Source organism: Salmo trutta, chromosome 21 (genome assembly GCF_901001165.1).
Source record: "Salmo trutta chromosome 21, fSalTru1.1, whole genome shotgun sequence".
Lineage (NCBI taxonomy): Eukaryota > Metazoa > Chordata > Actinopteri > Salmoniformes > Salmonidae > Salmo > Salmo trutta.
This window is the reverse complement of record NC_042977.1, coordinates 26,755,564-26,779,054: the sequence shown is the minus strand read 5'-3', so window position 1 is coordinate 26,779,054 and position 23,491 is coordinate 26,755,564. Positions and strand designations below refer to the sequence as shown.

Here is a 23,491-nt window from a genome sequence, read left to right as displayed (position 1 = left end):
CATGATGGAGCACCTTGCCATAAGGCAAAGGTGATAACTAAGTGGCTCGGGGAACAAAACATCGGTATTTTGGGTCCATGGCCAAGAAACTCCCCAGACCTTAATCCCATTGAGAACTTGTGGTCAATCCTCAAGAAGCGGGTAGACAAACAAAAACCCACAAATTCTGACAAACTCCAAGCATTGATTATGCGAGAATGGGCTGCCATCAGTCAGGATGTGGCCCAGAAGTTAATTGACAGCATGCCAGGGCGGATTGCAGAAGTCTTGAAAAAGAAGGGTCAACACTGCAAATATTGACTCTTTGCATCAACTTCATGTAATTGTCAATAAAAGCCTTTGACACTTATGAAATGCTTGTAATTATACTTCAGTATTCCATCTGACAAAAATATCTAAAGACACTGAGGCAGCAAACTTTGTGAAAATTAATATTTGTGTCATTCTCAAAACTTTTGGCCACGACTGCAGTGTATCACTGTCCATGGAGACAGCTGAACTTATGCCATGTTCTTTCATTTTCCTTTTAGCAAATAGCAACCATCATAAATACGTCCCTATTGGCCTTAGTATTTCTATTGTTAGATATTGGGCCCATAATGAAATAGTCCAAAACAGAAGGCTAAGTGGCTGAACCCTGAAGGCACGTTGGGTTAAGCCAGATATTGTCATTTCTATAACTGATATGCTTGTTTGTGCTATAAACCTTTTCATAACAATATTACAGCGATTCCCTTTCAAAAGTCACAAATGTCACAATGTCCCCAAATGTGAACCTGTCATCTCATACCAGATTACAATCTTTCCAGGAAGAACCATCATGTAGCAAGACTGGGCAAAACAGATAAAGCACGCTGAATAATTTGGTACAAAAAAAACATTTGCAAGATAAAAGACACATTTGTGAGGAAATACAAGTGCTACTGTGTGGAATGGTGCAATGAAGGGATGCCATTATCTTGAAGCATGCCATTGTATTATACACACAAAAAAGGACTGCAGTGCAATCAAATTAACACATTACAATACAATCAAATGTCAATGTCTATGACATAAACCTTCGTTTTGTGTTTTTTAAACTGTGTAGGGATATTCTTGTCTCTAAGCAACTCATTTGGTCTCATTTTGGCAGCAAAGGAAATATAAGTATACAGTTTGTGCTTGACCCACTAAATGCAGGCATAAACATCTCTACAATCAAAGCTCAAATCATTAAGACATATCAACTGTAATGCAAAAAGAAATAAAGTAATAACTTCATCTCCCCCCATTCTCAGTTCAGTGGATGCAGTAATTGAAATAATGGCTCCATGTGAATGACTGATATCATGTTGACAAAACTCCTCACTCAATGTAAATACATTATAGACAAGCCAGCCAAAGCACACATCTAGTCCATGGGAACATCTCCCTAGTCCACAATGACACATCATTCATCCCTCATCAAAGAAAGCCTTGCCTTCATACAGCGAAGAGCAATGGGCACACCTCTGCCCAGTACCAAAATGTGAATGTCCGATTAGATGAACCACTCCTTCTTGCTCTCATCGATGGTTTCTGTGAAGGCGGGGTCATTGACAATGATGGCTGCATCGGCACAGTCCGCAGACTCCGCCCCTTTGGCCTCGTTGGTGTGGTAGGAGCCCTTGTGACGGAACATATGGCGAATCAGGAACACCAGGGTGCAGAGGATGGTGAAGATGACCACAGCAATGATACCTGCAAGTACAACGTCCATTATCAGCAACTTGACCTTTAAAAACATCAACAACCCTGTATAGTAGGCGAGTTGGTTACTGCTCCTACTCACCTCCGATAACTGCAGAGTTCTGATCAACTCCATCCCGGCTAACTCTTTCCTCATTGAATGGGAATACAGCACCAGCTGAAAAAGTAAACAAAAACAAATCTCAGCTACAAAATATCTCCACCCCAAAATAATCCAACAATGCTAACAAAAATGTAAATGTAAAGGACAGGAGATGTACACTGAGTATACAAAACATTTCCATGACAGACTGACCAGGTGAATCCAGATGAAATCCCTTATTGATGTCACTTGTTAAATCCACTTCAATCAGTGTAGATGAAGGGGAGGAGACAGGTTAAAGAAGGATTTTTAAGCCTTGAAAGAATTGAGACATGGATTGTGTGCCATTCAGAAGGTGAATGAGCAAGACAAAAAACATAAGTGCCTTTGAACGGAGTATGGTAGGTTGTGTCAAGAACTGCAACGCTGCTGGGTTTATCACACTCAATAGTTTCCCGTGTGTATCAAGAATGGTCCACCACCCAAAGGACATCCAGTCAACTTGACACAACTGTGGGAAGCATCCCTGTGGAACGCTTTCAACACCTTGTAGAGTCCATGCCACGAAAAGTTGAGGCTGTTCTGAGGGCAAAAGGGGAGGGGGGTGCGCAACGCAATATTAGGAAGGTGTTCCTAATGTTTGGTATTCACTGTGTGTATAGCATGCAGTATATGCACAGTATGTGAGTCTATGGGGGAAGTAGGTTTGGGCTGAGAGTCAAAAGGGGCAGTCTAATCTTTTCAGCTGACATCTCTGTGAGCACTAGTCCATTTGAGTGGATCCTGCAGAATCCGTGAAAATCCCTCATCACCCCCCCACCCCCCAAAAACACACACACACTTTAGTCATTTAGCAGACGCACAGAAGCAACCAGGGTCAACGCCCTGCTCAAGGGCACGTCGACAGACCTCCCACAAGGTCAAAAACGGGGACCTGAACCAGAGAACTATCAGCCCCCGGACTAAGCTCCCAACCCCAGGCCACCAGCCCTGCAAGACCCCCCCCCCCCCCCCACACACACAGAGTTCCCTGAGAGACCCCCACCCCGCCATAGTTGTGCCCCCCCCGGAGAAAACAAATCATAAAATAAAATAATTCCTTTCCCCCAAGACACCAGCCCCTCAACAACCAACAAAATGAACAAAAGCGAAGAGAAAGACAAAGAAAAACAGAAAACTTCTATGCAAAAAACAAGACATCAAGGACAACAAAAATCATAACAGCAAGGCCAACTGAATATGTATGGCACTATTTACATGTGTGTGTGTGTGCGTTTGAATGACTATGTGTGTATATGCATGTGTACAAACACCTCAGGCAAACAGGTATTAGCTGTAACAACAATGCCTGTCGGTGTCATTCTAACTTATTTTGTTTTGTTTTGACTTTTTTTTAACTTTTATCCTTGACCATCATTCTATCCCCCACCCAGCGACTCCACTTCCACTTGTCTCCAGTTCCACATCCCAACCCTCAGCTTCCCTCAGCTCATCCCACCTATCTCTGCTGGCCACCCTCTTCAGATTTCTACGCACCATATATCTTTCAACTATGCTGTGATGTTTAACATACAATTTGAATCTATCTAATCGAATAGAATCCACAGAGTGCGAGTTGAAGATAAATACTTTTACTAAGAGTATTAGTAATTGACTGACCAGGTCTCTCCAGATCTCTCAACAATGCTATTTCTAAGGTACATTTTTGATAAATGTTATGCATTTTCAGCCATTCCTGAACCTGAGATCAGAAACAGGCTACTGAAGTGCAATACCAAAACATATTGTCTATTGATTCTGTATCCTCACAACAAAATCTGGAGGGCTGCGATGATTGTATGCCCCAAATATTCTACATTTTGTTGGTGGCAAGAATTCTGTGCAATAATTTTAGCTGAAAAGCATGAAGTCTTGAATCTTGCGTTGTTTTATATATCAACTCATACACCTTGTCCATGGAATCGGTACATCAAAAATATCTTCCCAGCGATTTACAATTAGTGCATTCATCTTAAGATAATTAGTGCATTCATCTTAAGATAGCTAGGTGGGACAACCACATATCTCAGTCATAGTAAGTACATTGTTCTTCAATAAAATAGCTATCAGCAAAATCAGAGCTAGTAGGGGAAAAATCAAGCGCAATAATTAGTTCATGAAAGACTTTGTTTTTTTGTTATTTTCACACACACACACACACACACACACACACACACACACACACACACACACACACACACACACACACACACAGTGGGGCAGGGATCACAGATGCCTCTCACAGGGAGCTTACAAAGGCTGATTTGTCGCCTTTGGAGCACTATGCAAGGCTAAGATCAAATGATCTTATTCTCATATTTTATCTAAAATTCTATTAGTCTTTTACTAACAGTGGTGTAAAAATCAATAACTGAAAAGATCAACCCACTACTTCCATTAGGCCTAGCTGTAGGACAACTGAACTTGTTAATATTAATCCTTACCAAAGCAGTATCACTAAAATTATTTATCTGACCTATTGAAACCTCACATATGCCTCCATAGGTTAAACATACAGCATAGTCACTGAGAGTCCCTGAGAGATGGAGTTTCATACCCTAGTACAGAGCAGACCATTCTCAGAGCAGGCAGGAGATAGATCTTGTGTTTCCCAGCAATATATCTCATGTATCTGGAAAAGCTCACCCAGGATCAATACACTGACCCAGTAATAACCACCCTGTAGAGCTATCCACAGGAGCTAAACAGCACAGCACATGGGTTTAAATGGTACAATAGCTGGAGAAGAAGAAAAATACCACCATTAAATGTAACGGCTTGAAGTTATTATGAAATATCAGATCTCTTTGGAGAACTGAGTGGACCGCTGGTGCTGCCAGTTGACCACTGACAATTCATCTACTATACATACTGTAAAGGCCTTACAGTGCTTATCGTAAAAACGCAATATTCAAGATGATGGAACAAGACGTAAAACCACAAGAATAGAATCAAATCCCATGACACTATGAATAAATGGTTCCATTGGTCGGACAATCAAAGGAGATAGACAGATAGATACACAATGATTTACTGTACCTGAGTCCATGTGCCAGGGGTCGTTGGCAGCAGCCATCGGTGAGATGGTGAGAGGAGACGCCCCACAGTTTGACTCCACTAGAATGCCCTGGGTGGTCACCGGGGCAACGATGCCAGACCTCAGTGCTGCCTTCAGAGGGGCGATGTTGTTGAAATGAACTCTGGACAGACAGCCCACAAACCCTGGAGTGTTGTACTTCTCTATGAGGACTGGATCAATCTGGCCAGTTTCTGATCAAAACCAAGACAAATTCATTTAAAACATAACAGCAGTTCTGGATTAGATAGGAGTTCTTCCTTATGGTATCCCTGTCAACCTATGTGAAATGTATAGACCTTGAGTGTATCAGTGCACAGTAGAGCTTTATCATCTTCTGCTTGTGTGGAGCTGCTGACTGATGCTATCTGACCACTTAATACTGTTCTACCACCATGATGCACTACTACTCAGCACACTGCAATACTGTAAGCCTCTCCAGTTTGATTTATGTTCACTGGAATCTAGCCTCTGGTTGGTGATCCTGTATTCCCAATCCCTAGTCTCCCCTACATTACAGACAGGCAGCTACTGTACAAGCTCCTACCGCAGATATATACTCCCAATAGACCAGGGAAAACAAAGTATCCAATTCTACTGCAATACCGTATTCCCCAAAGGCGGCTAAAGAAGAGTAATTTCACAATTTTAAGGTTACTTGTAAGAAGGATGTTTCATATGCCCCCGGGTTAAAAAAAATACAAACCACACCCAGTTTGGAACATTAGCCATGCATTGTGCCATTTATGATCTTTACTTTTGAGAACACATCCCAATATCTACAAGAAGAAAATTCACCATCTTAAACCAATGATAAAACTACAGTGGCAAGGTTTGTTAAAAGCAACATAGACCTAACCTACAGTATATCCTGTATAGGAAATGCCAATCTAAAACAAATCTTGCAGCCACAAATCACAAGGTCAAGGTTTACAATAAGTCTCCCCAATACCTATGTATTTAGTGTAGTTACAGTTATGTTGTTATCCAAAACACTATGCCACCTCAAGTTAGTCAAATACAGAAGAGTAGTACCTGTTTGCCCTGTTGTCCTCCCTGAATGTAGTGATGCTTGCTCTGCCTCCACCTTGCAGACCCTCTATCCAGAGCACAAGTCCTTGCCTTATACAGTGCTACCACTGGCCGCTGTACACCTGTCTATGATCTTGTCCATCACTGTCTGTCTGTCTGTCTGTCCGTGTCTGTCCGTGTCTGTCTGTCAGTCACCAGGTCCATTTACCTCTGTATCTGCCTCGCTGCCTTCCTGCCAGCTGGTAGTCTATTTGGCTTCCTGCCAATACATCTATCAATCTCTCTGTCTGTTTTCCTGTGTGTATACCTGTCTGTCAGCCTGTCTATGTACCTGCCAGGGTGTCTACGTGCCTGCAGCCTTGGTTAGCCAGCGAGCTCTGAATATGAATGCACCCCGAGTTATTCAGTCCACCTCCTTTCCCTACCTTCCCCACAGCCAGACCAGAGAAGACATGGAGAAAATATGATGTCATGGATCAGTGAGCTAATACATTCACAGCGCGGCTCAGAGAAAACCTGGATGTGCGTACAGGAGTGCAAGATGGGGGATCAGGATCGGGCCTCTGTGCTCCCTCCCTCCCTGAGGATGATGTCAGAGATCGGTGGGTCTGTTGTTAATTTATTCACAGAGTGCAGCAGCAAAGCACTCTGGGGAGTCGTAAGGCTTTACCAGCCAGGCAGAATGTGGCATTCTACTGTTCTCAGAACAGGCCCAGTGTACTGGTGTCTGACTCCTGCTGACACAGTACTGCTCCCTCCCACCACGCCACATCACATTATTCCAGTTCCTATTCCATCCCTCGTCTGGTTACAGAATACTGACGTGTTGTGGTTCCTGATGGTCCTATGATACAGGCGTTTTGTCCTGCGCTTTTCTGAGTGGTGTGGGGAGGTGTACTACATCAGTCAGATTAAGACCTAGACAATATGGCCACTAAAATACATGTACATGTCTTTGTATCACCGCATGATTTTCTGTCAAGGCAACATCACCTTTACCATCTATATTGATACCCTCATTACAGATATTAATACACCTTGACCAAACCAGGACTCATCACTTTTTAGCCACGGATGGGCAACACAAATGATGGTTCTGATTTGTATCAGAACACACAGAACCAAAGTCCTAAAATTACTTAGGGGCAAATTCTAAGAGATCTGTACACATACCTCTGATGGCATTTCTTATATTTGCACTCCAGTAATACATGGATTATATCTGCACTTACCAAAGACTTTCCCCAGGAATATGGTCTTGACCAGGTTGAACTGGGTGTCAGAGTCATCAGGCAGAGTGTAGCTGACTGGGGGGTAATGATCCAACTGGAAAATAATACCATATGGTCATGAATCATGATGTATTCCAGTCAGTTATTAACCCAGTTCAGCTGTACTGTATTGTTATTACTGCCCCCTAGTGGTAGACTTTAGAGAGTCTCTTTCTGAAAATCTGAGCTGTTGCCAGTGCACAGTATCATTCATTGGCCAAATAAGATACACAGAGAAGAAAACTGTGCTAATAGCACATTGCACTAAAAACCATCTCCACAGACAAGGTGGGTCAGGTGTGTCAACAGCCTAACACAGTCTGAGAGGACAGCACACTCTCACTGAGAGTGGTGTCCTCCCCTCCTGAGAGCACTAGAGTCCTACCTTTCAACTCCTTAATGAAGTGCTTCATCTATTGTCTACGTAGCTATCAATCAGCCTAATGTAGTCAGAGGACAGGGAAAGGTTGGATTTTGTTGGATTTCATGACGTCAGCAAATCTCCCACTGAGAGCAGTGCCCTCCCTGGGACAAGTAGAACATTAAAGTCCAACCTTTCAACTGCTTGATGAAAATTGTTCTTTAAATAAAGCTACATCATTGGTATGATTTTTACCTGCGGCCTAACGTAGTCTGAGAGGAAATAAAACATATCGTTTTGAATTTCATGACTTCAGCAAATCCCACTGTGTGTTAGATCCCCCTTTGTGACAGGGGAACACTAGGGTCATACTGGACCTGCAGCTGAAAAGTGCTATATAGAGATATAAAACCACATTACTGTTGTCATTATTATTACCTGCAGCCGTATGTTCCTCTCCTGCCTGGAGATGTTGATGTGGTGGGGCTGCCCGTTGGCCATGTTGCGCTGGTCCAGGTCGATGGTGAACGGCTCCCTCAGGCCTCCCAGGCTGTAGCGGATTTGAAGTGTTCCTGACAGAGGGAGATGGAATGGACAGTCAGTCCTAATGTTCCATCACCATCGTAATTCATATGGTTGTCAGTCCATATTCTGATTGGCTTAGTAACATGGTAAAAGTATCAAACTCAAGTGGAAATTGTATTTTAAATGACGTTTTACATTGCCAAATACTAAATTGACTATCACTCTCTCTTTCTGCTTTTTCAGTGAAATATGTATGTGCCTGGGACCATGCCCAACCTGTGTGTTGCACTATATAATTAGCTATTGAGCTAATTTACAGTACATTCTGTGGTTCTTTGCTGACCGAGCCATTAACTTCACCCTCCAAGCGTTTCAAACCCTATAAACGAACGGCCAGGGTTGCTCTCTTGTTCTTTCAAGCATTTCAAACCCTTTGAGCAGTTTCTCTCTCACCATTGTGTCTGAGCACCACAGCCAGGTAGTCCTGGGTCCTAGAGCTAATGTAGACCAGGATGCTCGGGGCATTGGAGGTGCTGAAGCTGAACACCAGCTCCTCCTGGGTCAGGTTGCCCTCTGTGGGCAGCAAGGGAGACAGGCTCTTCACATCCCTGATGGCTGGAAGGCCCCTCTCGGGAAGGAAGTCGTAACGAACGAGTGTTCCACTCTCGAAGTAGCCGCCCACATCTGATACACAGAGACATTTGGCAGCAATACAAAACATCAGCATAAGTTTGAGAGATTGACAAGCGAATCGATATTAGCCTCCCTAAAGCACCGTGTAAAGTTATAGTTGAACCACAGTGTAAAGTTGAGAAAAAAATACCCGGACATATTCAGAGTTACTATTCTCTCACATGACTGTGACTGTATTTTACCTTCAGTGCAGAAGGGCCCATCATAGGCAGTCAAGGTGCAGTCGCATGAGTAACCATTGTATTTCTCCATGCACTTGCCACCGTTTCTGCAGTGCTGCCCATAGCTGGTGCAGTGGCCAGAGCAGCCAGGCTTAACCCCTGGGGTGACCTTCGCCCTCTCTTCCAGGTCAAGGGTCACACCGTTCATCTTCAGGGCACGGATACATCCTAGGAACCCCCTCTGGCCACCCGATGCACCTGAATAATAACGTTTATGACAAGAAGTTGTATTAGGTATTTTGGTTTACAACAACTTATGTTACAAAGTACACTTCTGGTAAAAAAAAAAACAAACAAACAGTTAAACTAATCCTAAACGCAAGTTTTTTGTTGTTGTTGAAGTTGTTGAATTGACATCCTTATACCTTTTGACATTGTTGCTGTGTGCAATGTGAAAACTGTGTGGGCCTGTATCCAACAGTGCAGCCTGTATAAGTCGGTGCATAACACCATGAGCTGAGCAGCAGTAGTCTAACCCACATAGACATATAAACTGGATCATCATTAAGCTATGTGGTGGGAGGCAGGTAGGCAGGATATCTTACCCACGTAGAGCTGGCTGTATAGCTCCAGGCGGGTGTGACCCTGCGTGGGTGCAGGGCGAACCTCCTTGTAGTGCCCATCCAGCTGCAGCACAGCTTCCTTCACATTGCGCTCAGCCACCACCCTGTGCCACTGGTCATCATTAAGAGGAGTGGACGACCTCACACTCAGCTCCACCAGACCGTTGCCCACATCAAAGGAGAAGGACACCACCGTGGCAGCTGGGCAGGAGGGGAGAAAGGGCAAGGAGTTAGATAACAAGGTTTTGGGTGCTGCCAAACAGGTTTTGGATCGTCAGAAGTGGAGAGGCCTTGTCTCTGCCTTATGAGCAGGTGGGCACAAAGAGGATAAGTAAGTAAGAGTTTAAGTCAGTCATTTTCGGTGCGAAACAACTGAATTAAGAGGTGGAAATGTGTGTCAACGAGGTAGTTTTTGAAACAAGGATTAGGCTTGGGCTATACAGGAGATTTGAAAGACCTTGGTCTGTTTCGGAGTAGTTGAAAAGCTAACAAGCATTTTTACCGAAATGGAAAGTCTGCTTACATAAAGTGTTGACTTTTCCCATGAATGCGAAGGAAACTGTTATATAATTTCCGTTGCTGTTGAAATCATGATGATTTGAAATATCCTTGTTGAAATCATGATGATTTGAAATATCCTTGTTGAAATCATGATGACTTCAAAATAAAAATGAATGACAGTATGTATAATTCACAGCTCTGAAAAACTGATCACTTTCTAGATGTGTATTTGACAAGAACCTATCAACTAACACTTATAAATGTCTAACGCAGACAAATAGTTCATGGAGCAGTGAGATAGCTCTCCCTTTCACAACGACACAGTTCTCTCATTTCCGCCTCTATCATCATTTACTTTATTGAAACCCTGTTGACAGGTATCATCATACCTCCTGTTGGGTCCAATTCTACAGACGTACGTTACATACTGACAACTTGTCTAATCACCCAACACCCTGTCCGATTGCTTAATCCACATAAATCACAGACTCCAGGCTGCCATCGAGTAATGAGATTTCACAGCGATTGTGATTGAGCTCTTTTCCACTTACCAGGGGTCTCACCCTGGACCACATTGGGAGAATCATTATTTGATTTTATTTCCCAACCGACTCAATAGATCTATATTAAAAGGGAGCTGTCTGACTGCATTTGTTCTCCATTCAGAGCATGTACTGAAGCTGTGGAGATGACATGGGGGAGCCTTGTCAATCATAGATCCACCTGTTCAGAGCAGATGCTTGGCCTGCAGGACTGGCAGAGAACATTCTGAAGCTCAGAGCGGAATTTTGAAGTGGAGCCAAGTCTCATTAAAACAACTGCCAGTGCCAAGCTCTAAAGAGAAATTCTAATGTGTACCAGTACTCAAGAGTGTTTAAAACTGTTTAAAATACAAAAGCTCACCAGAGGCTTAGTAAATCTATTTCCCTTGGCAGACTAATACTATACTTTGTGAATATTAAAATGGGGGGAAAATATTAAATATAAAATGTATTTTTTACTGAATATTGTCGGTCTCTGTCTCCAAAGAAGAGACCGTGTTTCTTCAGAGCAACTGAATCACTAATAATACTGCTCAAATACTGTCAACGCATTGCACCAAAAGATGGCGTCAGTAAAGCTTCAAACCTGCCAGAGAAAAAGGGTCAGAAACAATAACAATGGGTTCTGAGGCGACGGAAGCAGCTCAAAGATATTTCTGACCATTGATCTTTCCCAGCGGAAGGAAACTGCTCTCCCACCAGCTCACAAATCATGCTTAAATGTCACTGGAAACCAATTTCATCTAACAATACCATTTCCAAACAGGGTTCCCACTGTGCTGGTGAACTTTAAGTTAATACTGACTTCCAGCCATTTCTAAGTGGAGATTTCTAAAGCACTGAAGTTGAATATAAGCTGAGAGAAGTAAGGACTGCGATCGATGAGATGGATGGCAGCCTTTATGGAGAGCCCTAGAGCTACCTTGGGAGGTTTCACCTTCACAATGTTCTTAGACTGAGACTCTACAGTACTCGCACACTTGTCCCCCAAAATTCAATCTACCATCTTGTTACAGTCCTCAAGAGTTGACTGAGGAGCTGTACTATGAACTGAATGGTAGCTCTCAGGGAACATGGCAGGTGACAATTGCTTAGTGGCTGGTGGTTTGTTTTTAGTAGGAACACGAGATTCTTGTTTTGTGGCCACAAGACAGACACAAGTGGAAAGTCATAGTGGAAAGTCAAAGTCGATATCTACTGATATCTACTGTGAATAAGCCTTACCAACACTGTCCAAAACCACTGAATTTATACATTATATATTGTAATGGGATCATTTTTTGCAGATGTGGACCCAGAGCTTTGATACTGAACTGCACAGACACACCTCCATAATATAAGTCTACAGGTAGTGTACATCGACCTGTTACTGAGTAGTGGTATACTCACCTTTTAGTTCCAGGCGGATGAAGTCAGCGTTGCCAAGGTTCTCCAGAAAGACGCCATAAGAGGAGGAAGTCTTGAAATAGAAAGAGATGTCAGCACTGGTCTCTCCTTGGAAGGTAGGGAAGTGCAGGTAGGATGCAGGCGTGTTGAAGGATGCTGCGTTCCAGTAGTTACCTGGGAAACAGACAGGAAACATGAATCACTCAGCGTGTTGCCTATCCACATCACTGATTGTGCATTCTTGTCATACAAAGCAGAGAATGATGGCCCAAAATACTACCATAGGTGTGGAAATTATAACAAACTCACCATCTCCTTGACAACGCAGTGGACCCACAGTCAATTTAGCCTCAGAGCCAGCACGATTAGTGTCACCAACCACCACCTGACTCACAGGCAGATGGTCTTTATACACCAGGAGACCAGCGTCCTCTCTCCTATATTCAAAATAAATCAAATATGTGAGATACAGAGGAATATTTTCACTACAAAAGGCACAACAGTAAGATTGTAACATTTCCTTTGTGCTACAATGTATTACATCTTGATTAACTTCATGGATGACATTTCAGGATAACTAGATTATAAAACTACGTTTTAATACTGTAACATCGAATCTATGGTCTTGTTCAGTCCCTCACCACCGCGTTTGGTCAGCGTCACAGTTGCAGTAGTACTTGGGGTCGGTGCAGTTCCTCTCGATTCCACAGGCACACTTCTGGATCCCTGGGCCTGAACCACCCCAGTAAAAATGCTTCTCATTGGCCCTGCCAACCCACCATGTAAATGGAGATCCCTCTGCAAAATAACAACAACATGAATCAGCACAGAACATACCAAAACAACAACATACTCAATACATAAGCATGATGCTACAATATTTGTGTATATCTACAGTAAACAAATGACCATAGATAGTCTAAGCAGTTTTTTTCATGTACTCTGCTCTACTGGTACACAGACAATAACATGCTACCTTTGTTGATGTCAAACTCGCATGGCAAATAGCCTTGAAACTGAGATGAAGAGTCTATTGATGCATATTGATGAATACGTCAGAGGTCATATACTGCTTATGTTATGTGCAGTCCTACGTTAAGATCCTTAAACAAGTGTAACCAGCTGATCCATTTCCCTTCACTCTATTTGACACTTTACTTTTGTATTGATTGAGACAAGCTATGTGGTCTATTAATCAGCTATTCATCCTGTTCCACCCCCACACCAACAGCAGCACAGACCGATAGTGTTATTCAGCACTCCAGGTAATCACAAATGACTTGCTCTAAGGAACGGGAAAATAACTGGTGTGAGGAATCACATCAAGTGGAAATGTCTGTTTGTATAGATGGACAAACAAGATCATTTATCAAGACAAACACTCCCCAGGGCATTTGTTCTTGTTCAACATCTCCACCATGCTTGTGTAGTCATACTGACTACTGTGGGATCTCTGAACAACTCTTGTGTTTTGCTGTTTACAATGTGAATTATGCTTTTGAATTTCAAGTAGTCAAACAACAGGCATGCTTAACAATAAGCAGTGGGTAAAAACAAATGTTTACACGACGGTAATTTGGGAAAGACAAGAAAATATAATTTCATTTGCCATTTTCCATCTTGTCATTGTTACTTATCAGAAGCACCTGGCTGAATTTGCCCTCCAGTGAATGACAAATAATAATTTTATGAAAAATAATAATTGGCTGGTAGTACATTATCGAAGGGGTCTGGTATCAAACCACTGACAGTGAAATATTTACGCAATGTTTACATCAATGGGGAAATAATAGTGGAAGGACAATGGGACTGCTGTTTGTAGCCACAGGGGTAGTCTGTTCATCACATGCCTCAGAAATCAGCTAAAAATGTTTCGGTAAAAGCCAAGGGGACACAGAGTGAGGCGGTGAGGCTCCAGGGAGAGAACAAAGGCTGTTACACAGGCTGTTCCCCTGCAAGGTACCCATGTTCCACACTGGTCCACATACGGGGGGGGGTGAAGAGGGAGAGAGAGAGACAGAGAGAGGGGGTGGATGGAGAGAGGAGGGTGGATAGAGAGAGAGATTGTGGGGAGCGGTATGGACCATTGTGGGGTTCTGGGTATTCCCTGGCTATAGAGTAATCAATAATTCAGGTTCTTTATGGTGATGAGAAGGGAAACAGGCTAAGCTGAGGGCCTGGAGGCCAAGTGTGTCCCGTCTGTGTGAGGGGAGAGAGACAAACCAGCAGCGGTGATACTGGGAGGTAGAGTAAGCTTGTATTCCTCAACACTGGATGAATGGGCACCACTGGGGCCAAAACAATAAGACTACCAAATGAGGGAGAGGTACTACCACCGACCAGCAGCTCTGACCAGGAATTTCTGACTCCTCTTCTCTTTCAGCTCACTGATCCTGCCAACCAACACGCTCCCTTTCACCATGCTAAACGGCTGTCGAGCAGCAAGGTGTACAGAGCTCACCAGAACACTAATGATGTGTGGGTTTTATCTGTCAACGTCTCCAGTCAGTCAGGCCCCTGTCTCAGATCCTAACACATCCAAAGGACATGATGAAAGCTTGTTATGCTGCTCATATACACCGAGTGATGCACAAATCAGTGTCTACTCTAGAGGCTGGGAGCTGGGGCTACCCTGCTGCTGACAAAACCTCAGGCTCAGAACTCTATGGACCCTCAGGGGGAACGGCTGTTGCTTGATAACGCCAGATGAGATAAAAATCAAACAAGGTAAAAAATAAAACACTACATTGTTTAATGTACGACAGCGACAAGCTGTCTAATGTACGTCAGCGACAAGCTGTCTAGTGTACGCCAGCGACAAGCTGTCTAGTGTACGACAGCGACAAGCTGTCTAATGTACGCCAGCGACAAGCTGTCTAGTGTACGCCAGCGACAAGTTGTCTAGTGTACGACAGCGACAAGCTGTCTAATGTACGCCAGCGACAAGCTGTCTAATGTACGCCAGCGACAAGCTGTCTAGTGTACGCCAGCGACAAGCCGTCTAATGTACGTCAGCGACAAGCCGTCTAATGTACGCCAGCGACAAGCCGTCTAATGTACGCCAGCGACAAGCCGTCTAATGTACGTCAGCGACAAGCTGTCTAATGTACGCCAGCGACAAGCTGTCTAGTGTACGCCAGCGACAAGCCGTCTAATGTACGCCAGCGACAAGCTGTCTAATGTACGCCAGCGACAAGCTGTCTAATGTACGCCAGCGACAAGCTGTCTAATGTACGCCAGCGACAAGCTGTCTAGTGTACGTCAGCGACAAGCTGTCTAATGCACGCCAGCGACAAGCTGTCTACTGTACGCCAGCGACAAGCTGTCTAATGTACGCCAGCGACAAGCTGTCTAATGTACGCCAGCGACAAGCTGTCTAGTGTACGACAGCGACAAGCTGTCTAGTGTACGCCAGCGACAAGCTGTCTAATGCACGACAGCGACAAGCTGTCTAATGCACGACAGCGACAAGCTGTCTAATGCACGACAGCGACAAGCTGTCTAATGTATGCCAGCTCGCCTACACATCTCGTGAAACACTTGCCAAATCAAATAGATAAGAGTATTCGTCACATGTAGCCATAATGCTAATAACAATCGGCTAAACAATCTAGCAACACCTAAATGGACATTCATCAATAACAAACACTGGGAAGGGGAAAGAGAAGACAACATATTATTGCCATTTTCTCTCTCCAGATGCCTAAATTGCTGTGTCTTTGTTGGAAAGGATACTACAGTATTGTCCAATAGAAACAGATCCTTAAAATATTCTCAGATGTACACAACAATTAACATACAAACACCAATGTCCTCTTTACCTGGCTTATTGAGCAGTCGAGACATTCGGCAGGCGTAGGCAACATGCTGTTCACAGTACTCCGCACTGCCTGTGATGGCTGTCACCTGTCGTAGGGAGAGAAAATAGGGTTTAAGCAATGCAGAATGCATAACGTTTAGTAATATTAGTGGAGCTGAGTGAAAATACAGTGAGAACACCTTTAATAAACAACGTAGCTAGCTAGTGTCTTCGGCTGTAACATCAAAATACATAGAAAATACACATAGGGCTGGTTTCTCTAGACTGAAAATATAGAGTTTCTCCTTTGAGTATTGTTTTTTGTATGAAACTAGGCTTAATCCGGGTCCATTAAACCCACTGATAAAATACATATTTATTTCCCATTGAGATGGTTCCTTCATGAATGATTCAATGGGTGAAGATGTCATAAGGTCATAAGGTTACCTGCTCTGTGGACATGTTGTAATTGAGCTGCAGCACAGCCTTCCCCTCCAGGTCTGAGCCAGTCACTGAAGTCTGGGGAGACAGGTTGTTTCTCACTGTCGTCCACACCTTGTCCTCTGCAACAAACCAGTCAGCCGTGTACAATATTTACAGGGGAATAATTAAATGTGGGTCAGCCATCCCGGCAGTCAAAACTGGTTGCAATGACATCATTCCAACCAGATACCAGATTTGGTTGTAATCTGGTTATAATGACATAATTTTAACATGATTGGCCCGCTGGGATGGGACAGAATTATCAGACGCAGAGAAGGTTAGGTTGATTTTCATCTTGGGTCTTATTGAGAGGACTCTTACCAGTCATGTTGCAGTTGACTTTGAAGGGGCCAACAGGACCACTCCCATCAGGGTCGATCCAGTACGTGCCAGATGTTTTACCAAGGTGTTTGTATTCCTCACAGGACTGTTCATACACGGCTGGAGAGGAGGAACACACACGCGAGAGAGGAAACTAGATGTATTATGAAGCTGACATTGCAGTAGAATGACTTATTCATCATTACAAATCCAGGTGTTTCCCCATTTGTAAGGGAGGTGAATGATGTGCAAAAATGTGAGTGACGTTTCAGATGGGTCCCTGAGGGTATGAATAATGACAGACCATCGATGAAGATGTCTTGATAGGCTAAGGAGGAGGAAGGGGAGGATACCTACAGGTATGGCATGTAGCCCCGGTGTATCCTGTCCCGTTACAGGAGCAGCTGAAACTATCCCAGGTCTGGGAGCAGCGGCCTCTATGTTCACAGTGGTTAGGGACACATCTGTGTGTGGGGGGGAGATCATTCTCACATGAAGAAGAAGCAGAAGTGACCTCTAATATTACTACTTTGACCTTTGTGAAACTACAGATGGGTCAGAAGAGAATAGATAGGACAACATAGGAAGAACTTTCATAGAGTGCATATTTCAAATATAATTTACCCTAAAAAACAAATTAATTGGAAATGAATGGATACATTCATTCGGTACTTCTTCAAATCAAATTCAACAAGAAGACATCTAATTGAAATACGTTGACCTTTGTGAGACAACAGGATGTTACCGTGTTGTCGCCGTGTCATGACAGTAATCAGCCAACACACGGTGCTGTGAGGAGGTTCGTGACCTTTGTTTCATGTATTTTTGATACCACTTCATGGTGAACGTTAGGGTGTATCACTGTACTCTCTTAGTCCATTTCCAGTGCAGGACCTCCTTAAACCTGCTGGTGTGATCACAGGGCTGTGGTAACATGGAGTTCCCTTTGAAGTTAGTTGAACTCCCCCTGCTATCATAGTTTAGAATGAGGATTTCATCACCACAATCCTTTAAATTTACACAGGGCAGAGATGTTAGAACGTTCCTATTTAATGGAAGAGAAAATCTGGTGTATCGGATAACCTTCGCCATAATAGATCAGTCAAATGAACTACACATCAAGAGTATTCAACCATAAATGGATTTATCATACGTACATATTACACAAATCTCCCTAGAACAATCATATAGTTTGATTTGACTAAGGACGTTAAGCTGAAAACAAATCTGCATGACCGTCCAGAACTTTTTTTTGCGGTCTTGAAAATGTCTTCCTCTGACATTACAAAGGGTGTCGTTAACAATTCCAGCACAAAAGGTTGGAATAACAGGATCTACAGTTTGACTCCTAATCACTAACGGAGAATAAGAAGCAGAGATAAGATTCCATTTATGAACCAGAACCATGTGTTGGAGTGAACCAACATACTGTGAGAATACATTTTATGTGCTTATCTTGATAAGAATGTAAGCACATGTCCAAATTCTCCAGGCGGACTGAGTAACCTTTTGCTAAAATTGCATTTCCATATCTCGGGAGAAGCAATAGAGCTTTTCCACTTCATTGTTTTGATGAGTTTTGCATTGGGGATGTGTGCCTGTTTGGCTGTGTGCTGGTGTACACAGGCATTTACCAGCAGGAGCACAGAGATTGCACACTAAGACATCTACTAGCAAAGCCTTGTGTGATCCTCTGATTCCTGCCTCTCGCTGTGTCGCTGTGTGAGATGCTTTCTTGATCTTGATGGGCCACCTACCGTCTTTATGAAAAGACTGTGTAATGCATGCCCATGAGCAACCAGCCCCTCAGGTAATGTCACAGTAGGTGTTTATACGTTCACTTTCATGATCAACAGCAAAGAAAAAAGGCTGCTTAGTTTATCACGCTCAATCAGATCTTTGGGGAATGGTATAGAATATTACCTGTCTATGATGGCACACATATCCAGGCTGACATTCTCAAAGGTTCCCATGTTGCCTTGCTCTACCGCCACCAGGTCAGCTAGCTGGTCATCCACGTGGATCAGTTGCATACAGCCCTGGAAGGAGCGCTGGGCAGGGGGAGTGTTGGTACGCAGGAAGTAGCCTGCATGAGGACAAGAGGGAGAAAGAGTCCCAAAGTTAACCATATGATCAAGACAGAGCTTTCTGTTTGAAAAGTAAACTCTAGAGACACATTACAACTATTAAGCAACATTCCTTCTGAGTGTTGTGTTTTGGTTTGAATCATTAGGGAAGAGTTTCATTCAATATTTAAGACACTGTCTTAAAGGAAACAACTTCAAAGGCTAACAAAACACAAAGAAAACAAAAAGGCAACCAATCAAAAGTAACAAAGAGGATTTTCATACAAAGCATGACATCAAACACAAAAAAACATGTACTGTACACTCAACAAATCACAAGACTGTTTGTCAGACTGAATTATAGAAATGTCATCATGAATAAGTAAGTAACAAGCCCACTACGAGGGTTTACACATTATAGGCCAGGGCCTGGTTTCCCAAAAGCATTTAAAGAGTATGTTCATCGTAAGAACCTTCGTAGGCGCATCGTTAAATCTCAGAGCTTTTCCCTAAAACCGTCTTAACTAAAGTTGCACTTGAAAAAGCGTGTTATTTAACGACTGCCTCTGACCACTAGTAGAACAGCTAAGTGTGTTGTCACTTTATACACATAAGATCTCCGCTAAACATAGAATCAAGATGTGTATCTGTCTCTCTGTGACCGCAGATAACTTCAGAATGAAGTTGACTACAAATACAAAGTTGCCAATGTCTTTGCAATTGTTACAAACTAGCAAAAGATAATACCATGCTTCAAATAAAAAGCAGTGTTGAATACATTAGGACTATAGGCTACATAGGACAATATTGAAATCATATTAAAATCAATTTCATGTTCATTCCATTGGGTTCTATTTTGCTAACTGTAGGCTGTCGTTGTTTCCCTTAATATTTAATTTGTAACAACATGTGCACAATCATATGCCAAATCTACGATAGTTTATTATTATAGGGTAGGCTAAGCATTGGAATAAACTGTCTCAATATTTGCAGCCATATAGTCAATAATTCTAATGTGAATGAAGAAAGCTGATCTGATAGCAGCGCTGTTTCAATCCCATCAATATCAAAACAAGATTGTACGAAAGTGAAAGTTCTCACTACGAGGTGTTTTGGGAAATGCATCTGAGTTCGTTATAGTAACGATGCATTGTTAAAACACTTGTAAGCCTAAATTCCATCGCTTACGAGTGTTTTAACGATGCATAGCAGGGTGAGATATGGCAGTGGGGCGGTAGGCCCCTAAATGGCAGGTAATCCAAGAAAGACGAGTATGCGGCCACTACATTGCAACAAACTTTAGTGAACTATTAACATAATATACTTACAAAATAATACATATAGGGGCAGTCAGCAGTGCACATCAGGATACACAACGGCAACACGTTTCGACTTCTAGAATCTTCCTCGCGCTGCCTGAAAGATGCCGACTAGAAGTCGAAACGCGTTGCAGTTGTGCATATCTTAATGCATGCTTTCTGCACCTATATGTACACTTTTTAGGCTATTTATATTCAATTAGGAAGTTTTCGGCGGTCACAGAGAGACAGATAAACATCTTCATGCTATGTTTAGCAGATATTTCCTGTGTGTAAAGTGACGAGGGAGGACAAACTGTGATTTAACGATGCACTAAACTGTTCAACAAGTGGTCTGAGGCAGGCGTTAGAGTACAAGCGATATGAAGGGCAACTTTAATAAATACGGGTTTGGGAAACGGCCCGACAATGTAAAGATGCTCTTACGAAGGTTCTAACGATGAATTAAGCCTTAATATGCTTTTGAGAAATCGGGCCCAGAGCCATATACCTGTCCGGTATAGAGCTATATGGTTCTGTTATAGACAATCTGTGTAAATACCTCCAAAGTAGTATTGGCCCACTGTTCTAATCTGAATGGGAATGACCGTTCTGACCGTGGACGCCTCGTCACCATCGATGGTCAGCATGGCGCAGTTCTCCAGAGCATGGAGATAGACGTTATGCCACTGGCCGTCGTTGAGCCCCGAACCTTAACAGTGACCACAATATGGCTTCATGATTCACAGTCACGGTGGGTGATAAGCAGACAACTGCAATTACTGAAACATCAGGAAAAACAACAATACATTCTGAGAAAGACTATGATATACAGATCTGTTTGGCATTCCCTCTCTTTACTAAAATATCCTTCTTAAATATGAAAGAACTTGACTCTAAAGTTCAGAAATAACTGAAATGTTATGTTGGCAACTGCATGTTATGGCAAACAAAAAATTGAGAAATGGAGACAAACAACGAAACAACACGACCATGGACCAAGTAGCTACCGACTCGACTAAAGTGAGTTTAGAGTCACTACTAACAGAAATTTGCACTGGCAATGAGAAACTGTCTAAGCATATGAAGAAAATATCCAATGTCAAAAAAATATAAACTGACATGACTGAACTGGGCAAACGTGTGGAGGAGGCTGAAATTGGCTTAACCCTTAAAATCACACTGTACACATTACTGACAATCTGAAATGGTCCACCCACACTAGACGTTATGCCACTGGCCGTCGTATGGTAAAGCGCCTCTTCAACTTCAGGAGGCTGAAGAAATTTGGCTTGGCACCTAAAACCCTCACAAACTTTTACAGATGCACAATTGAGAGCATCCTGTCGGGCTGTCTCACCACCTGGTACAGCAACTGCACCGCCCGCAACCGCAGGGCTCTCCAGAGGGTGGTGGGGTCTGCCCAACGCAACCCCGGGGGCAAACTACCTGCCCTCCAGGACACCAACAGCCCCTGATGTCACAAGAAGGACAAAAAGATCATCATGGACATCAACCACCCGAGCCACGGCCTGTTCACCCCGCTATCATCCACACGACAAGGTCAGTACAGATGCATCAAAGCTGGGACCGAGAGACTGAAAAACAGCTTCTATCGGCTTCCACCCGGCTACTCAACCCTGCACCTTAGAGGCTGCTGCCCTATATACATATATTTGGAATCACTGGCCACTTTAATAAATGAAAACTAGTCATTTCAATAACACAAAAGAGAAAGGTCTGTGTTGTTAATGCCTGCACTCACACACCTATTGAAAAGACAATCACAGTACCACTCAAGCGATCTGTCTAAATGAATAACACTTCAATGACTATTGGCTATGCAGCCTAAATGGCAACCCATTCATTGGTAGGCTATAGACATGATCTATTTCTTTATGTAACGAACTGACAAGGGAACAGGACAACATGATGATTGCTATGATCTGAAGAAAAAAAAATTGAATGTTCCCTTCGCAGACAGGCTATAAAGGCCTGAGTAGATGGGATGAATTTAAATGGCCAAATATGAAAAAAGACTGGGAGAGATAAAATGTTATAGAGCCGAAGACGCTGAAATTGTAAGCACGCTGTACTTTTATTTCCGTTGCTCTCTCTCTCTCCCTTCCTTTTTCTTATTTCATTTTGCCCAATTAAGGCATGATAACGGAGAAATTGATATATGAATTGAAAAATACAACACCAGTCAAAAGTTTGGACACACCTACTCATTCAAGGGTTTTTCTTTATTTGTACTATTTTCTACATTGTAGAATAATAGTGAAGACATCAAAACCATTAAATAACACATATGGAATCATGTAGTAACCAAAAAAGTTTTATTTTAGATTCTTCAATGTAGCCACCCTCTGCCTTGATGACAGTTTTGCACATTCGAGGCATTCTCTCAACCAGCTTCACCTGGAATGCTTTTCCAACAGTCTTGAAGGAGTTCCCACATATGCTGAACACTTGTTGGCTGCTTTTCCTTCACTCTGCGGTCCAACTCATCCCAAACCATCTCAATTGGGTTGAGGTCGGGTGATTGTGGAGGCCAGGTCATATGATGTAGCACTCCATCAAAAAGTCCTTCCACAGCCTGGAGGTGTGTTTTGGGTCATTGTCCTGTTGAAAAACAAATGATAGTCCCACTAAGCGCAAACCAGATGGGATGGCGTATCGCTGCAGAATGCTCTGGATCATCCGTTCACCTACTCTGCGTCTCACAAAGACACGGCGGTTGGAACCAAAAAATGCAAATCTGAACAGTTTACGTATTTTTCTCTCCATTTAACTAGGCAAGTCAGTTAAGAACAAATTCTTATTTACAATGACGGCCTTCCCAGGACAATGCTGGTGCCAATTGTGCGGCACCCTATGGGACTCCCAATCACAGCCAGATGTGATGCAGCCTGGATTCAAACCAGGGACTGCAGTCATGCCTCAGCACTGAGAAGCAGTGCCTTAGATCACTGCGCCACTCGGGAGCCGAGTTGATGTTGAGATGTGTCTGTAACTTGAACTCCGTGATGCATTTATTTCGCCTGCAATCTGAGGCTGGTAACTCTAATGAACTTATCCTCTGCGGTCATCATGAGAGCCAGTTTCATCATAGCGCTTGTTGGGGTTTGCGACTGCACTTGAAGAAACTTTCAAAGTTCCTCATGTCTTAAAGTAATGATGCACTGTCGTTTTTCTTTGCTTATTGGAGCTGTTCTTGCCATAATATGTACATGGTCTTTTACTAAATAGGGGTATCTTCTGTATAGCACCCCTTCTTTTTTTATTTTCAGGTGGTGGATCAAATTTAATATTGAGGATAGATTGTTGCTTCCAGCAATGTAATTGTCTGCATAATTTCCAACACCCCATATATTTTTGTGGTTAATATGTACAGTGGGGAGAACAAGTATTTGATACACTGCCGATTTTGCAGGTTTTCCTACTTACAAAGCATGTAGAGGTCTGTAATTTTTTATCATAGGTACACTTCAACTGTGAGAG

The 23,491-nt window shown here is 43.0% G+C and overlaps 1 protein-coding gene across 4 annotated transcripts in view; it reads right to left on the bottom strand.

The window, feature by feature from the left end:
- Nucleotides 1–529: 529 nt before the first annotated feature.
- LOC115157065 (contactin-associated protein-like 2) overlaps nt 530–23,491 on the bottom strand; it is a 73,824-nt gene continuing 50,862 nt past the window's right edge. For all 4 annotated transcript variants that reach the window (XM_029704964.1, XM_029704966.1, XM_029704967.1 and 1 more), the window contains 17 exons: nt 20,550–20,699; nt 18,547–18,709; nt 16,981–17,087; nt 16,624–16,743; nt 16,267–16,382; nt 15,842–15,926; nt 12,662–12,818; nt 12,330–12,457; nt 12,024–12,194; nt 9,574–9,792; nt 8,990–9,226; nt 8,568–8,798; nt 8,028–8,161; nt 7,190–7,283; nt 4,889–5,119; nt 1,811–1,885; nt 530–1,719 (listed from right to left, as the gene is read on the bottom strand). In XM_029704964.1, coding sequence (XP_029560824.1) covers nt 1,520–1,719; nt 1,811–1,885; nt 4,889–5,119; nt 7,190–7,283; nt 8,028–8,161; nt 8,568–8,798; nt 8,990–9,226; nt 9,574–9,792; nt 12,024–12,194; nt 12,330–12,457; nt 12,662–12,818; nt 15,842–15,926; nt 16,267–16,382; nt 16,624–16,743; nt 16,981–17,087; nt 18,547–18,709; nt 20,550–20,699 — 2,618 coding nt within the window. In that variant the 3' untranslated portion in view covers nt 530–1,519. The remainder of the gene's footprint in view (nt 1,720–1,810; nt 1,886–4,888; nt 5,120–7,189; nt 7,284–8,027; nt 8,162–8,567; nt 8,799–8,989; nt 9,227–9,573; nt 9,793–12,023; nt 12,195–12,329; nt 12,458–12,661; nt 12,819–15,841; nt 15,927–16,266; nt 16,383–16,623; nt 16,744–16,980; nt 17,088–18,546; nt 18,710–20,549; nt 20,700–23,491) is intronic.